This window comes from Bubalus bubalis, chromosome 13, assembly GCF_019923935.1.
Source record: "Bubalus bubalis isolate 160015118507 breed Murrah chromosome 13, NDDB_SH_1, whole genome shotgun sequence".
NCBI classification, from domain to species: domain Eukaryota; kingdom Metazoa; phylum Chordata; class Mammalia; order Artiodactyla; family Bovidae; genus Bubalus; species Bubalus bubalis.
The window spans coordinates 70,210,140-70,228,876 of record NC_059169.1 but is presented as its reverse complement, the minus strand read 5'-3'; the positions used below and the strand labels follow the sequence as shown (position 1 = coordinate 70,228,876).

General features: G+C 38.4%; 1 protein-coding gene and 1 pseudogene across 3 annotated transcripts in view; one reads left to right on the top strand and one right to left on the bottom strand.

The window, feature by feature from the left end:
* Positions 1-18,737, bottom strand: part of KPNA3 (karyopherin subunit alpha 3) — a 95,004-nt gene that overhangs the window by 47,402 nt on the left and 28,865 nt on the right. For all 3 annotated transcript variants that reach the window (XM_025262976.2, XM_025262975.2, XM_025262977.2), the window contains exon 2: positions 1,024-1,068. In XM_025262976.2, coding sequence (XP_025118761.1) covers positions 1,024-1,068 — 45 coding nt within the window. The remainder of the gene's footprint in view (positions 1-1,023; positions 1,069-18,737) is intronic.
* Positions 12,864-13,752, top strand: LOC102389018 (annotated as a pseudogene).

Below are 18,737 nucleotides of genomic sequence, written 5' to 3'. Positions count from 1 at the left end.
TAATAAAAAATGGGTCAGAAGGGGTATGGAAGAATAGATCTCAGGAACTGTATACTATACCAAGTAGCATAATATCAATGCTGAGTAAAAAGTCATGACACAAAGTGGGTATTAAAGACTTACTGAGGAAATAAATGTACTAAGTGAAGTGAAGTCGCTCAGTCGTGTCCAACTCTTTGCGACCCCATAGACTGTAGCCTACCAGGCTCCTCTGTCCATGGGATTTTCCAGGCAATAGTACTGGAGTGGATTGCCATTTCCTTCTCCAGGGGATCTTCCCAACCCAGGGTTTGAACCCAGGTCTCCCGCACTGTAGACAGATGCTTTAGCGTCTGAGCCACCAGGGAAGTCCATTTAATTTTAGTGACTTACTAAGAGAGTGTGTACTCTCTGAATCAAGATAGTCTTTCTCTCTGAAACTGGAAAGATTTAAGATAATATGTGAGTTTTAGGAGTGAATCAGATGAAGAAAATCTAACCTAAGACAAACACAAAGATTTAGAAGTAAGTTTCAAATCTATTTTTTAAATGTACGTGGGTATATAGACAGAATTTATTATGTGTACTTTCTTAATTGATAATTAAAATTTGCTTAAAAGAAAATGTGCTTAAAAAAATAAAATGTGCTTGCATAAGAACACAATCTAATCAAGGGCAATTCAAAAGTAATGGAAGAAAACAAAACAAATTTTTAACAGCAGTTGCATCCAACTAGTAGAATATAAGGTTATTCTATTGTTATTTATTTTTCTAAAGTGTCTTTAACAAACAGTATCTAACTTCACCAGATGTTATGAGAATTTCAATGACAGTGGGACAGTACTTCACACAGTACCTAACACCTCAATAAATGGAAGGTACTAAAAATGTATACCATCATAAATTATTTAACCATATGTTTTTATGCTGTATAGTTTTAGGGATGCCCACTAATCTGCCATAGTATTTTCATTATTCAAGTTATACAAAGTTTTAACATCAGAAAAAAAATCTACTTTTTAATTAAACACAAATCACTCTTACCTTTCGCAATTCAACTGTCACTTCATTTCTGTGTCTTCGCATTGTCTGTAAGAAAAACAAAAATTTCATTATCTAAATATTGATACTGCTAGTATAAATTAAGGTCTCTGGCATTTATTTTTTTTAGATTTTATTCTTAAAGATTAAGGATTAATCAGTTTTAGACTTTAAATGATGAACTATAGGAAGCTAAAAAGTCAAAACTCCTGTCTATTTTACTGGATACCTGTTGCTTAGTTCTGTGGGGAGTGGGAGACAGAGCTCAGCCGCCTAAGACCCATGCCCGTGTCCTAACTGCACCCAGGTTTCTATGGGGAATTATATACTCTCCACTTTGTAGTCTTGATGGAACCATCTATTAAAGCATCTCCAAAAAAAGAAAAAAGAAAATCATCTCACTCTCTCCTAGCATAAACAGCATGAGCTCCAACTCTGCCAACAGAACTCTTCCCTGTAACTCTGAACCCAGAGCAAAATAGAAAGGGGGTAATTTTTTTTAAAAGCATGTTAATTACCAAAGGAAGTATCTGGATAAGGCAGTGAGCCATGCCTATTTCTGAACTTGCTATATCCCTAGTTATCTGGTGTCTCTACTCATTCGATGAACTACCTCATAGTCTTCCAATATGGTTTTGCTTTTAAGTCAGCCAGAACCAATTTTTTATGCCTGCAACTAATGTATTCTATCTCAAACAATTAATATTTCAAAAAAGTAAATTAGTCATTGTTATGACCTTAAAAATCACATAAAAATGAAAATAAACTTTAGACAGGTATTTTGTATCAAAAGATAAAGAAGTATCCTTCTAAGTTTACTAAGAGGCTCTTTCATAAATGTCTTAATAGCAATTATTAAAATAACTAGATATCTCTGGTAGTTCAGCTGGTAAAGAATCCGCCTGCAACGCAGGAGACCTAGGTTCAATCCCTGGGTTGGAAAGATCCCCTGGAGGAGGGCATGGCAACCCACTCCAGTATTCTTGCCTGCAGAATCCCCACGGACAGAGGAGCCTGGCGTGTTGCAGTCTATGGTTTTGCAAAGAGTCGGATATGAATGAGCAACTAAGGACAGCACATATATCCCTTCTCCCCTTAACACAGTGATATAATGGATTATTTGATTACACATACAAATACAGTAAATGTTTACATTTTTAGAATAAAGGCCACATGTCATGATGTATTATTTTAATACACTGCTAGATGCAATATGTTATTAATATTATTCTATTTAATGATCTTTTGCTATTGTGCCTCTGTCAAGTTTTCTTAAACTGCAGTGATAAATTAATCTCTTTGTAGGAAAAAGAATCCCATGGAACCCAAATTATAAACTTTGTTAAATACACTGAAATATTAATCTAGATATAAACTCATGCTTAAAGACAGATATATATTTAATGTAAAGAAAACTGCCAAACAAAATTCAAATTAGTAACATTTATTTGATGTGATGGAAAGAGGAACTGCTAAAACTATTACTTCTAATAGGGTTCAACAGTAAAAAGAGCCCTGAATATAATTCTATATTTAATGTTTCTGGGTTAGGCTTCAACACTATTAATACAGAGAATGCTTTATGTATTGATTAATCATACAAATTATAATAAATGTTGAACAAATACAAATATTAATGAAGTGTTATCTGATCACTCTGTAAAGAAAGCTGTCTTTATTCACCTGAAAAACTACCAATTGTCAAAATCTGCCTGTATAAACTGTTTGCCTAATCCTACCATTACTAAAACTGGAAGAGAAAGGTATTCTGATTGCAATAACTACTACACTCAATTGTTTACAACTGTTTAAATAGAGTACACAAGGACTTCCCTGGTGGTCCAGTGGTTAAGAATACGCCTGCCAACTCAGGGGACACGTTCGATCCCTGGTCCAGGAAGATCCCACCTGGAGCAAAGCAACTAAGCCCACGTGCTGCAACTACTGAAGCCCTGGAGCACGTGCTCTGCAGCAAGAGAAGCCGCCGCAACGAGATGCCCATGAACAGCAACTGGAGAGTAGCCACCGCTCTCTATAAGCAGAGAAAGCCTGAAGGCAGCAAGATCCAGCGCAGTTAAAAACAGTTAAAAAAACAAGATAGTAGACAACAAAAAAGTCTCAGGCAGCCTATCTCTTCGAAAAGTATGATCAAGTTACTGCCACACTGTAATTTCCATTAAAATACTACTTCAGCAAGGCTAGAAGTGGTGGGTTAACTTCTAAAGTACTCTAAATAAATGAGGAATCTACACTTCAGAGGAAGTTAGTTAGCATGTGAAGTGCCCAAATCAGGAGTTAATTCCCAATTAGTAAGTGCTTCGAATATCAACTTCTGAATTTAGACACTTGTTTGTTAATTAATGTAAGAGATGTTGGAAATGATTTTTTATTGCTGAACTGGATTTGTTCAAGACATATGGATTAACTAGGTATACTGTACAAGTGCCTTGAGTCTTACCTGTTTGCAGTTTAAGAATCTGACAAGCCCTACAGAGAAGTTTTTGAGTCTAAGTGATTCTGTGGCCCACCTCATCTTGAAAGATTTTGTTCCCTAATTCTAGTCAGATCTTCCTGGTGTCTTAGTGTTAGTCGCTCAGTTGTGCCCGACTCTTTGCGACCCCATGGACTGTAGTTCACCAGGCTCCTCTGTCTATAAGATTTTCCAGGAAAGGATACTGGAGTGGGTTGCCATTTCCTTCTCCAGGGGATCTTTCCAACCCAGGGATCAAACCCAGGTCTCCTGCAGGGTTAAGTTTTACTGCTAGGTGGTAGTTCAGGATCTAAAAGAGCTAAACTCATAAAACAAGCTCCATGACTCTTGTGACTGCTAGCCAAGACACACTTGTGTAAGAATTAACAGCAAATTCTGTCTAAGCCTTATTTTATTATAACTCACTGGGAATTCCCTGGCACTTCAATGGTTAGGACTCAGCACTTTCACTGAAGACCTGGGTTCAATCCCTGATTGGGGAACTAAGATCCCACAAGTCATACAGCATGGTCAAAAACAATAATAATAATAGTATAACTCACTGGTAGTAAGATTTCTAAGGAAAATCACCTATTACCCTTACCTATCTATACAGTTAAAGGCCTTCTATTCATCCAAAAGAACCTATGGGTGTACATGGCCAAATGGCTTAGGTCAGTCAGCAATAGGTACTATCATCTATGGCACAAGTACCTTTGAATTAGTCATCATTTACTCTCCACTCTGTTTAAGTTATAGAAAAAGGCTTCATCTTAGGGCCTCTCCTTCCTTACATTCTTCCCAAGTGATCTCATCTACTCTTACATCTTCAATTACAATTTGAAGACCCCTCCCAAGTATCTATTCTGCTCTCTCACCTGGGCTTCAAATCTGTATTCACTCTTTCTTCAAAAATTTACTAAATCCAACCTAAATGCTCCACACAACATGCCTGCAACTAGGAGGCAAATATAGCAATTATAGTGTAGTGCTGCTGCTGCTAAGTCGCTTCAGTCGTGTCCGACTCTGTGCGACCCCATAGACGGCAGCCCACCAGGCTCCCCCGTCCCTGGGATTCTCCAGGCAAGAACACTGGAGTGGGATGCCATTTCCTTCTCCAATGCATGAAAGTGAAAACTGAAAGTGAAGTCGCTCAGTCGTGTCCGACTCTTCGAGACCCCATGGACTGCAGCCTACCAGGCTCCTCCATCCATGGGATTTTCCAGGCAAGAGTACTGGAGTGGGGTGCCATTGCCTTCTCCGATAGTCTAGTACAGTGGTCAGCAAACCGTAGCCTGTGGGCCAATTCTGACAAGCTGTCTACTTTTGCAGGGCCCCACAGGAATAGTTTGTACATTTTTAAGTGATTACAGTATAAAGGATAGTAAATGTCTATATGATACCTTTATTTTTGTCTCTTGGCCCCTCAAAGCCTGTAATATTTACTACCTGTCCTTTTAAGAAAAGTTTGCCAGCAGCTGGTCTAGGGGAAAAGATGGTAATAACACGCAGTAATACAAATGTGTTAATTGTTAAGATAGGAAAATAAATAATAAAGTTCTATATCAGAAAGAGACATGATCAGAGGGTCAGGAAAGGGCTCAATGAAGAATTAAAATATGTGTGCCTATGTGTAAATTTAGGGATAGGGGACAGATTACTGCAAGGCCTCAAACTCAGCGCTTATAAATACCACACCTGCTCCCTGATCTTCCCCCACAGAAAAAACCACCACTTACGCTTCCATGAATATTCCCAGTACCAGGAAACAGTGCAACCACCCAAACAGTTCAAGAGCCCCAATCCTGGTAGATCGTCCATGTCTACTCACTCTGCAATTCTCTGACATCCAACAAGGTCAACAAAACAGGATTCAAACCTTCCAGCCTTACCGCCACCATCCTAGACTACTAAGCCACCATCATGTCAACTGGATCATTACTAGTCTCCTAACTAGTCTCCTTCTATGCACTGAACCAGTTTTCCATAATGTAGCCAGAGCATTCTTTTTTTAATGCAAACCTGTGTTCTAATTCTCTTGAATAAAATCTTTCAATGAATTTTTTTAATCTAGAATCTTTCACTTCACCAAAAAAAAAAAAAAAAAAAGTTACCAGGACAGTCAAACCAAAACCCAACGGACAAAATCTACAATGGGTGATAAGGCACACCCATGAATTCTCAAATACAAGAAGGTTAAATCTGGTTAAATCACCAACTATAGGACTGACATATTCTTAGCATATCTGCCGAAGGAAATGGGCAGAAGTAACTGGGTAATTGAAGGAGGAGAACCCCAAATCTTGAATCTCTAGAATTTAGAAAGGCAGTTTGAGGATAGCTGCAAATGAAAGGGACAAAACAGTCTAAGAAATGACGAGAGCAGACTCAAACGAGAGGCTGAAGTCCTCCTTCCTGGGAAAAGCCCTGTAACTGAAACGAAATTTCTGGGAGAAGAATTCCAAGTGATTAAGACAGGCACAACTAGGGCAAAATAGAGAGAGGATCCAGAAGAAAGTGGGTGAGTGAAAAAGAGCCAGATCTCAGAAAATAGGAATATATATATATATATATATTTATAAAACCATTTTTAAAAAAAGAAGGGGGTCTAGAGTAGCATGGCTAGAAAAGCTACCCTGACCCCTCCCTCACTCTGAAAAGCTCAGGAAAACGTATCATAAAATGAACAACATGAAAGGACTGGGATCAAATTCTACGTCATAAGACACAAGGAACAGAATGACCCATTAAAACACAACAGGTAAAAATTACATCCTAGAGAATGACAGAAAACATGGAAGAACATTATTATTCAGAAAAACTAAAAAATGAGGTAACAGAAATGAAAGAATTTGAAAATTTTGAAAATTTCAGAAAGAAAACCTGGCCACGAACAATCATACAAAAGATAATGCTTAAGAGATACAGAATGTGCAAAGAAATAAAATTTTAATAAAAAAGAAATGAAGGTGAAAATTATTAGAAATAACAATAAAGACAATAATTAAAAAAGAAAAATTCTAAAACTAAAAGACCTGAAATAAAATACTGAAAAAGCACACAAAGTACTGGGAAATCAATCCAGAAAAACCAATACCAAGATACATTAGAAAGACTAATGGATTTCAAAAAAAGAAAAGAAAAATGCCTCTGGACATCTCTATGTAGGGTAGGTCTAATAAATGAGCTCAACAAGGTCACAGAATACAAGATAAAAACACAAAAGTCAGTTTGTATGTCTACACACATGGGCATCAAAACTACCTCAGAGACTGTTCCAATTTCATTCTTTTACACGCAGCTGTCCAGTTTTCCCAGCACCACTTACTGAAGAGACTGTCTTTTCTCCATGGTATATTCCTGTCTCCTTTGTCATAGATTAATTGACCACAGGTGTGTGGGGTTACTTCTGGACTTTCTATCCCATTCCACTGATTTATATTTCTGTTTTTGTGCCAGTATCATACTGCTTTGATTACTTCAGCTTTGTAGTAGAGTCTGAAGTCAGGGAGCCTCATTCCTCCAGCAATAAACTAACAATGCACACATGGGCATCAAAATGAAAAATACAAAGAATATCATTAATAATTTCTCAAAAAAAAATACTTAGGTATGATCCTAACAATACATGTACAGGATACAGATGTTAAAATGAAACAACACTGATGAAGGAATTTAAGAATCTTAAAAATGTAAAGACATACTGTGTTTATGGACTGGTAGACTCAAGTTGATGTCAATTCTTCTCATAATGATATACAGATTTAGCACAATTCCTTTCAAATACCGATAATACTGTTCTAAGCTTATGTAGAAAGCCAAAGTAATTAGCACAGCTAACAATTTTGTGGAGAAAAAAGTGAGAGGAATTAGTCTATCTAACTTCCAGATTTATGATATAGCTACAGTAATAAACACTGCGTGATACACGTGGAGAGATCCATACACTGATCAAAGGAACAGAAGAGAGGACCCCACACAGACCTGCACAAACATGCTGAATCGCCTTCTGACAGAGGCATGAAAATAATTCAACAGAGGAAAGCTAGACTCTTCAACAAATGATGGTATTCAGGTAGACGTTAACAGACAAGTATATGAACCTCAACTTGAAGACTCATACCTCATACAAACTGATCATGTTGAAATTTAAAACTAGGATATGGAACTAGGCAAAGAATTCTTAGACTTTCCCTAAAAGCATGATCCATAAAAGGAAAAACCAATAAATGGAACTTCATCAAAATTTAAAATTTTACTCTTAGAAAGCTTCCATGTGGAAAGGATGAAAAGCTTCCATGTAGAAACTGAAAATGAAATATTGTCAATGACACTATTATAGAGAACTCTTAGAATATTAGAACAATTAAATTAGAAAATAGGCAAAAGAAATGAAGAGATATTACATCAAAGAGGATATACAGATGGCAAATAAATCCATGAAAAGATGTTCAATATTATTAACCATTAGGGAAATGCAAATTAAAACCAAATGAGATATTACTACACACCTACCAGAACAGCTAAATTAAACAACTGAGACAATACCAAACACTGAGGAAGATGCAGAGAAACTCATGCACTGCTGGTGGAATGTAAAGCAGTATCCGGAAAATCATTTTTTTTTTTTTAAACTAAACACGCAAATACTCTGGACTTAGCAACTACTAAACATTCATCCCAAAGAAATGAAAACTTATGCTTCATAAATGTACACAAATGTTGGTAGCAGCTTTATTCATTCATGACAGCCCAAACCTGGAACCCAGACATCCTTTGTAGTTTAAAAGAAATTTTGGTACATCCATACCACAAAATGCTTCCCAACAATAAAAAGAAAAGAGGGACTTTTCTGGCAGTCCAGCGGTTAAGACTCCACGCTATCACTGCAGGGGGTTTGGGTTTGATCCCTAGTTAGGGAACTAAGATCCTGCACACCACGTGGTGTGGCCAAAATAAACATATTTTTAAAAAATGAATGAACTATTGATACAAGCAACAGCCTGGATGAATCTCTAGGATTCACGTTCTGTTGAAGCCTGGCTTGAAGAACTTTGAGCATTACTTTGCTAGCATGTGAAATGAGTGCAATTATGTGGTAGTTTGAACATTTTTTGGCACTGGAATGAAAACTGACCTTTTCCAATCCTGTGGTCACTACCGAGTTTTCCAAATTTGCTGGAAGGTTGAGTGCAGAACTTTTGCAGCATCATCTTTTAGGATTTGAAATAGCTCAAGTGGAATTCCATCACATCCACTAGCTTTGTTCATAGTGATGCTTCCTAAGGCCCACTTGACTTCACACTCCAGGGTGTCTGGCTCTAGGTGTGATCACACCACTGTGGTTATCTGGGTCATTAAGATCTTTTTTGTATAGTTCTTCTGTGTATTCTTGTCACCTCTTCTTACTGTCTTCTCCTTCTGTTAGGTTCATACCGTTTCTGTCCTTTATTGTGCCCATCTTTGCATGAAATGCTCCCTTGGTATCCCTAATTGTCTTCAAGAGATCTCTGGTCTTTCCCATTCTATTGTTTTCCTCTTTCTTTGCATGGATCACTGAGGAAGGTCTTCTTATTACTCCTTGCTATTCTTTGGAATTCAGATGCTATCTTTCCTCTTCTTTTTTGCCTTTCACTTCTCTTCTTTTCTCAGCTATTTGTAGGGGCTCCTCAGACAACCATTTTGCCTTTTTGCATTTCTTTTTCTTTGAGATGGTTTTGATCACAGCCTCTTGTACCATGTTACAAACCTCCGTCCATAGTTCTTCAGGCACCTATCAGATCTAATCCTTTGAATCTATTTATCACTTCCATTGTATAATTGTAAGGGATTTCCTTTAGGTCATACCTGTATGGCCTAGTGGTGTTCCCTACTTTCTTCAATTTAAGTCTTAATTTGGCAATAGGGAGATCATGATCTGAGTCACAGTCGGCTCCCGGTTTTGTCTTTGCTGACTGTATAGAGCTTCTCCATCTTCGGCTCTACATGTGGACATCACCAGATGGTCAATACCGAAATCAGGTTGATTACAATTTTTGCAGCTGAAGATGGAGAAGCTCTTGACTGTATATATATCAATGTTTTACAATATGTTACCATTGGAAGAAACTGAATAAACGGTCTCTCCGTATTATGTTCTACATTTGCATATGATGTTACAATTATCTCAAAATAAAGGTCAATTTTTTTAAACCTTTAAAGGAAACTCCCTGGTGGTCCAGTGGTTAGGACTCCATGCTTACACTGCTGAGGGCGTGAGTTAGACTCCTGATCCAGGAACTAAGATCGCATAAGCTATGCGGTACAGCCACAAACTACCAAAAAAGAAAAAAGATCAATAGACAAAAAAAAAAACTAAAAAATAAAAAGATATATTTTACATCAGATGCTGAGGAGGAGGAGGGGAAGAAGTCATAATCAATTTCCGAACTGTACATAACAGGGAATCAATAGATAATAACTAAAATAGAAGAAACCAAATAAAGCTAACTAGCCACCATAACAAAAATACAAACCTATAAAATATCAGAAAGAATCACCTAGAACTATTTCACACATAAATATATGGGAACAGGGAAGAAATAAGGTAGAGAGCTCAAGGAAATTAGGCTACCTATGACTTCACAATGTATGAAAATGAATTATATATGTGTATGACGAAATGAAACTTCAAGAAAAGTAATAAAAAAAAAAAATCATGAAGCTAAATGTGCATCCAGTTAGTGGCACAGTCATACTATCGCCTGTAACCTTCAACACAGTAATTTGTATATCCCCAGACAACTCTAAAATGTACTCGTATAATTATTACTTTACTAAAATTTTGCCTTTTTAAAACAGGCCCTATATGACATATGGTTTACATATAATTTCATGCTGTTTTAGAGCCATCAGAAGCCTCTATCAACTCCAGGTTACGAATCTCTACATTAAAAGTAGATAATTTCAGAAAAGGACAGGAAGGGAGTTTGGGGGTTAATGGAAGTAGACTAAAACTAGATGTTTGTGATGGCTGCACAACTGAACAATTGACTAAAAATCAAACTTTATACTAACAGTAAGTAAATTATACTGGATATAAACCATACTAACATAAACCTGTTTTTAAAATCCTCTGCAATACAGGTATTTATATACTTGCTCCTTCTAAATACAGTAATTGAAGCAAATGTATAAATTTTATTTGGGGAGGAGGTAGGGGACTACATAAGGATATAAAATTGACATGTCGAGTAGTGACAAAACTAGAAAAAAATAGCTCTGGGACTATAATAACTAAATTTGCCACCAACTGAGTCATCCATGTTTCAAGGTATTCACGACAAAGCTGACTTCTGAAAAGCAACAGAAGCCCCAGAGCGGTGAAATTAGTATCTTCAATGAGCTGAAGGAACATTAACTTCAATCTCAGAGTTCTTACAAAGAAGGAACTGTAGAATTCAAATACACGACTTTACAATTAACAAATTAATGGATCTAGGCAGTGATCATCAACGGTTGCTAATATCAGGAAATGAAATAAGCCAGCACTGTTGTTTGTGGTTCAGTCGCTAACTCAGGTTCAACACTTTGTGACCCCATGGAATGAAGCACACCAGGCTTTCCTGCCCTTCACTATGCATCACCTAATAAAAATTATGAGCTTCCCTGCAGGAAAAAGGTAGCTCAGTGGGTAAAGAATCTGCCTGCAGTGCAAGAGACCTGGGTTGGGAAGATCCAGTGGAGAAGGAAATGACCACCCACTCCAGTATTCCTGCCTGGAAAATCCCATGGACAGAGGAGCCTGGAGTGCTGCGGTCCACAGGGTTGCAAGAGTCCAACACGACTAAGCGAATAAACCACCACCACCACCACCTGGTGGCTCAGTGGTAAAGAACCCACCTGCCCGTGCAGGAGAAGCAGGTTTAATCCCTGGGTGGGCAAGATGCACTGGAGGAGGAAATAGCAACCCACTCCAGTGTTCTTCCTGGGAAATCCCATGGACAGTGGAGCCTGGCGGGCTGCAGTCCATGGGGTTGGACATGACTTAGTAACTAAAGAACAACAACAATAAAAATTATGTATTATCCAAGAAAGTGAAAAGCCAACCTGTGGAATGAGAGAGAAGATTTGCAAATTATATATCTGATAAGGGACATGTATCTGGAATAAATAAGTAAGTGTTAGTCGCTCAGTCGTGCCCGACTCTTTGGGACCCCATGGAATGTAGCCCTCCAGGCTCCTCTGTCCATGATTTTCCAGGCAAGGACACTGGAGTGGGTTGCCATTTCCTTCTCCAGGGGATCTTCCCAACCCAGGGATCGAACCCGGGTTTCCTGCACTGCAGGCAGATTCTTTACCGACTGAGCTACGAGGGAAGCCCAGAATGGACCCATACAATTCAATAATAAAACAACACAATTTTAAAGTAAGCAAAGAATCTGAATAAACAGTTCTCCAAAGAAGATAAACAAATGGCCAATAAGCACAGGAAAAGATGTTGAACATAATTATCTATCAGAGAAATAGAAAACAAAATCACGAGATACTCATTAAAATGGATAAAATAAAGAAGACAGATAAGTACTGGTGAGAATGTGGAGAAATCAGAACTCTGGCATTCTGCTGGTGGGATTGCACAATAGTCTGAAAAACAGTCCGGGAGTTCCTCAAAAATTTAAACACTGAATCACCACATGATTTAGCAACTGTACTCCTAGAATATGCCCAAGAGATATGGAAACATAGCCTGCACAAAAACTTGTACCAGAATGTTCACAGCAACTCAATCCACAATAGCCACAATGTGGAAGTCACTTAGACGCCCCACCAAATGGATACATATAATGTGGTATACCCATACAATGGAAAATCATTCAGCAATAAAAAGGAATGAATTACTAACATATACTAAAAACATGAATGAACCTTGAAAACATTATGCTGAATAAAATTAAGTCAGTCACAAAAGATCACATACTATATGATTTCATTTATATAAATGTTCTGAATAGGCAAATCTATGGAGATGGAAAGCGGATTAGTTGAAGGCGGGTGGAGAATGGAGAATGACTCCTAAAGGTCGTATTCTTTCTTTCTGTGGTAATGAAAATATTCTGAAATTGGGTATGGAGATGGCTGTACAACTTTTAGTACGAATATGCTAAAAGCCACTGAGCAGATGTGAAAATGTATGTGAATTTTATCTCAAGATCTTTCTTTTGTAGTATATAATACCACATACAAATCAATCTTTGCAAAGAGATTAATTAATAAACAAAACATACCAAGCCTTTACATTTAACAACCAATTTATAGGAAATGAAAAGAACAAGAGGACATACTAAACATCAAGAAGTTGCAACCATGTCGAGGAGAACCTGGGGCTGCAGTCATGAGTCATTTCAAATTGGTGGATATTGGTATCAACTTGACAGATCCTACATTCAGAAGAATTTATAGGTGGGTTCAAAAGCATCAAGATGACTTACAGGACGGAATACAGAGAGCTGTTCAGATTGGTGTTAACAAGTTTATGGTTACAGCTGGAATCTACAGGACAGTAAAGACGCACTGCGTTTGGCACAAGCAAATGATATGTTTTTCAGCACCGTTGGGTGTCATCCTACAAGATGTGATGAATTCGAAAAGAATGACCCTGATCATTACCTGATGGAGTTGCTGAATCTTGCTGAACGCAACAGGGGAAAGTTGTAGCCATAGGGGAATGTGGACTTGATTTTGACCGACTACAGTTCTGTTCCAAAGATACTCAGCTCAAGTATTTTGAAAAACAGTTTGAACTGTCAGAACAAACGAAATTACCCATGTTTCTTCATTGTCGGAACTCACATGCTGAATTTTTGGACATAATGAGAAGAAACAGAGATCGGTGTGTAGGTGGAGTGGTGCATTCATTTGATGGTACCAAGGAAGCAGCAGCTGCTTTGATGGACTTGAGTCTCTATACGGTTTAATGGTTGCCCACTGAAAACTGCGGCTCATTTGGAAGTTCTAAAGTCAACACCTAGTGAAAATTAATGATTGAGACTGATGCACCTTGGTGTGGACTCAAAAGTACACATGCTGGATCAAAGTATATAAAAACTTCATTTCCTACCAAAAAGAAGTGGGAAAACAGGCACTGTTTGAAAGACAGAAATGAACCCTGCCACATAATTCAAATACTGGAGATAATGTCAGCAGTAAGAGATAAAGATCCACTGGAACTAGCCAATACACTATATAACAACACTATTAAAATAGTTTTTCCTGATATGTAATTGATATGTGTCTCCCATTTTCCCACCATGTATATAAAATATCATGATAAAACTTAAGTTTCAATAAAAAAAAAAAAGAAGTTGCAACCAGCAAAATTCAGGATAAACAACTCCATTTCTCAAACAACAACAAAGCAAAGGGGGAGGGGTGGTGGCTTGAGAAATGGAGCAGGAACCTACAGATTGGAGATTTAAGAGACATGTCAACCAATCACAGAACATAGAACTTATATGAATACTAATCCAAACAAACTATAATGTAGTCATGTACAGATGTGAAAAAGTTGGACTATAAAGAAGGCTTGAGTGCTGAAGAACTGATACTTTCAAACTGTGGTGCTGGAGAAGACTCTTGACAGTCCCATGGACAGTAAGTAGATCAAAACGGTCAATCTTAAAGGAAAGCAACCTTGAATATTCATTGGAAGGACTGATGCTGAAGCTGAAGCTCCAATACTTTGACCACCTGATGCAAACAGCCAACCCGCTGGAAAAGATGTTGATGCTGGGAAAGACTGAGGATAGGAGCAGAAGCAGGCAACAGAGGATGAGATGGTTGGATGGCATTACTGACTCAATGGACATGAGTTTGAGCGAACTCAGGGAGATAGTGAAGAACAGGGAAGCCTGGAGAGCGGCAGTCCATGAGCTAACGAAGAGTCAGATACGACTTAGCAACTGAACAGTAACACTACATACACCAGAATGTGTGCCTGTATGCCACATAAAACACCGCTGGGGAAGTCTGAACACTGGACATTTAAACAAAGCTACTTCTATTAATGATGTTTAGCTGTAATTTTAAAGTATTTTAACTTTTAAAGATATAAAAGTATATACAGATTAAAGCAGAAAATAAATTCACCAAAACAAGAAAAGATCCCTCAAATAAACCCAAACATACATGGAGACTTGATATGATAGAGATGGTATTGCAGACTACTAGTAAAAAAAGACAGGCCATTTAATAAATGGTCCTGAGCCAAATAATTATCCATGTGAGGGAAAAAAAAGAAACTGGATGCCTACTATATCACCATACAGAAAAATCAATTCCAGATGGTTTGAAAATTTATCAAACCAACACTTTAAGTTTTTACAGAAAAATAACTTTACAGTCCCTGGGTGGAGAAAAGTTTAAGTAGAACACAAAAATGTTAAAATCAAAAGAATAACTCCATTAAAATTTAGTATTTCTGGTCTTTGAAAGATGTCACACAGAAAGTGAAAAGAGAAGCCAAACTGGAAAGAAACCTGGAGCATGAATCAGATCAGATCAGATCAGTCGCTCAGTCGTGTCCGACCCTTTGCGACCCCATGAATCGCAGCACGACAGGCCTCCCTGTCCATCACCAACTCCCAGAGTTCACCCAGATTCACGTCCATCGAGTCAGTGATGCCATCCAGCCATCTCATCCTTTGTCGTCCCCTTCTCCTCCTGCCCCCAATCCCTCCCAGCATCAGGGTCTTTTCCAATGAGTCAACTCTTCACATGAGGTGGCCAAAACGTTAGTAGGTATTATATCACCAAGTGTTCATGAAGATGTAGAGCAACTGGTGAGTTGGTACAATCATTTTGGGGAGAAAATTTGGCATTTTTAAAATATGGTAAAGATGAAAATACTCAAGTACACAACAATTCTATTTCAAGGTATAAATCCTACAGAGGCTCTTGCATATACTCATCATGAGATCAATGTAAGTGGTTTCTGGCATCACTGGTTTAAAATAATAGCAAGAAACAAAAATACTGAATGCAACTCAAATGTTCATTAAAAGGAAAATAAATGAATTGTGAGGCAATCATTACTCAGCAATGAGGATGAATGAACTACAGCTACACAAATGAATCTAGAACTGTTAACGTTACATGAACAAAACAACTAAAAATTTTTTATTTTCCACATTAAACAGTATGAGTATTTCATATTATAAAAAAAGCAAGCAAAAGTAAATACTATGTTATTTCAGGATACAGACATGTACGATAATCAGGAAAAGCAAAGTAATGATTTACACACATTTATGACAGTGGATTACTTTTTATATATGTGTGTATATGTGTGTATATATACGGAATGAAATACATGCTCTGGCTCTGGAGTCACACATGCACTTTCATTACAACACAGAGGCCCAAAGTCTAGGGTACAAGTCCCTCAGCCCAGTCATGGGCAGTACAGTGACAGAAGAATTAGACAAGAATGTCACTGCTTAGACTGTGGATTTACTTCTGATAGAAAGCTAGGGATGTGATCAGAGAGATAGCTTCTGTTTCCAGTTCTTAAACTTAGTATTGGATTCACAGATATTTGTTTTATTATTTCTTCAAAACATATCTGCAGTATCTATTTTTGTATATCAAATGTTACACAAGTTTTTAAACGTTTAAAGGAAAGAAAATAGCACTACTGATATACAACCAAGCATTGTGAGCTGTAACAGCTGTGATCCACGGACATTTTGCTTCCATTTCACTTGTGACCAGTAGAATCAACATATCAAACTGCAATCACAGAGCATGAAAGTGAAAAGTGAAAGTAAAGTCGCTCAGTCGTGTCCGACTCTTTGCAACCCCATGGACTGTAGCCTACCAGGCTCCTCTGTCCATGGGATTTTTCAGGCAAGAGTTCTGGAGTGGGTTGCCATTTCCTTCTCCAGCGGATCTTCCTGACCCAGGGATTGAACCCAGGTCTCCCATATTGTAGCCAGATGCTTTACCGTCTAAGCCACCAGGGACTATCTAATGCTAATAAATCCGCATCAGATTTCAATCCTCAGAATGTGATCCAGAAAACACTGACAATCTCAGTATCATTTAAGGCTAATTCAAATTCTAATTTACCTTCTGATACGATGCTCTGCTCTGGGTTGGTAGCTCTCAAATTTTTAGCCTCCAGTAAAATAAACTAGCTTTGTTAAAACACAAACTGGGACTTCCTTGGTGGTCCAGTGATTGGGAATCTGCCTGCCTATGCAGGATACAGGGGTTCGATCCTGCTCTGGGAAGATTCCACATGCCTTGGGGTAACTAAGCCCCTGCACCACAACTCCTGAGCCCTCACGCCCCAGAGCCCGTGCTCTGCAACAGAGAAGCCTCCGCAATCAGAAGCCTGAACACCGCAACTAGACAGAAGCCCCCGCTCACTGCCCCTGAGCGCCACAATGAAGACTCAGTGAGGCCAGAAACAAAAAAACCAACAGACTGCTGGGCTCTGCTCCCAGATTTCTCAAGCAGCAGGGCTGGGGTAAGGGTTAGGAATTTGTTTCCAACAAGATCCCAGATGATACCGATGCTGATGCTGCTGGAACCACACTCTTAACCACTGCTCTTGCTTAATTCTCTCATAAAATAACCAACAAAATTATCACTAAATTAGAAAGCATCCATATCATACCAAACAATTTTCCTCCAAGGTTTCATGTAAATTATTCAACACACACTGAATACACATTATACAAATGACATTAGAGCACTACCCTATAACTGCACAGCACAGTGTTAGAAACACCTGCTCTGGAGTCAGTGGTCCAAGTTTAAATTCAGGCTCCCCCATGCAAACTGGATGATATTTTCGAAATGTTACTGGCCTCTCCATCTTAGCTTCTTTATCTATAAAATGATAACAATGCCTCATAGGATTACATCGACAAATAAGTTCATGTTAAAAGTTTGCATAATGGGGACAGTGCCTGGCACAGAGAGCCCGCAGGAACATTAGCTACCGTCGTCATTATTAACGCTGTCCCCATGTCCCACATGTGTCAGTCAGTCTCATCTACCTCCACACACTTCAAGACCACTGCTTCCGCGGAGCTGTGGAGAAGAACTTACACCATGTACCACGTCACTTTGTGCCCATTTTCATGTCACCAGTGCCCTTATTAATCAGCAAAGACGAGAAGCTGGTTTAGTGTTCCTCTTCAAACCAAGTCCTGACCACATTCCTGGTATCTTCAACAACCCTTCTAACAGCCTGTTCCTGGGGCTCACCAGTTCTTCTTTTTCCTAAGTTTCCAGCAATCCTTTCATCAAGAACCAACCACAGATCTGCCAGTCAAATTAGAATAAATTTTGGATGCTTGACACTTCATTCATAAACTCTGGAATATTCAACATTTTAATATGAAATGGGTAGACTTCCCCTTAAACACTATGTGCACTGACCTCTAATTTGAAGAATCTCTGACCCTGGCAGCAAAACACTCCAAAGGTCCAATTAAGGCACTAGACAACTTCCCGTTAATTAGTCACTGGGCAGACTGACCTAGATCCACAAAAATTACTTTAGACCCTCAGCCCTTGATTTTCCCCCACTTTATTAACCCCTTCCTGTTTTGCTTCCTTCTTACACAGTCCTCATTCTTCAACACTTCTGCCCCCTGAATTTCTATCCTGTTGCCCCGATAAAAAGCTAACTTTGACTCACTTCAAGTCTTACTCCAAAAGCCAGGCTAGTAAGCGCTGCAAGAGAAAAAAACAATACAAAAACAAACCTCAGCCTCCAATATGGGCATTACCAATTCCAGGTCCCTAATCTCAGTTAAACTCCCAATGCTTGCTGTTTGGATAGCTTTCCAGCCTTCCTTAGGTAGGTTTTGCACGAAAAAGCTACTATCCACAAGACCCCTTTTCCATATTCTCCTTCCTCTCTGAAGAAAACCAGGCTCTCTATTTATTAAGAAAACAGGAACCATGAGATGGTAGCAATTCTCTCAACTTCCTATCATGCACTGCACATCCAAATCTCAATTCCATCCCCAATTAACTGCATCCTCGAACATTCTTCTTTCATCCTATCACAACCACAGCGTCTTTCTTCATCAGTTACCCCCTTGTCCATTTTTCCAAGCTCTATTTCTCATCATCATGAGTTTGTTCAAGTCTCTCTCATCTTATATGAAAAAAAAAAAAGCTCTTCCTCGCTCTACATTTTCTTTTGACAACTGTCTTCCTTTAGCCAAAATTCTTGAAGGAACAGTCT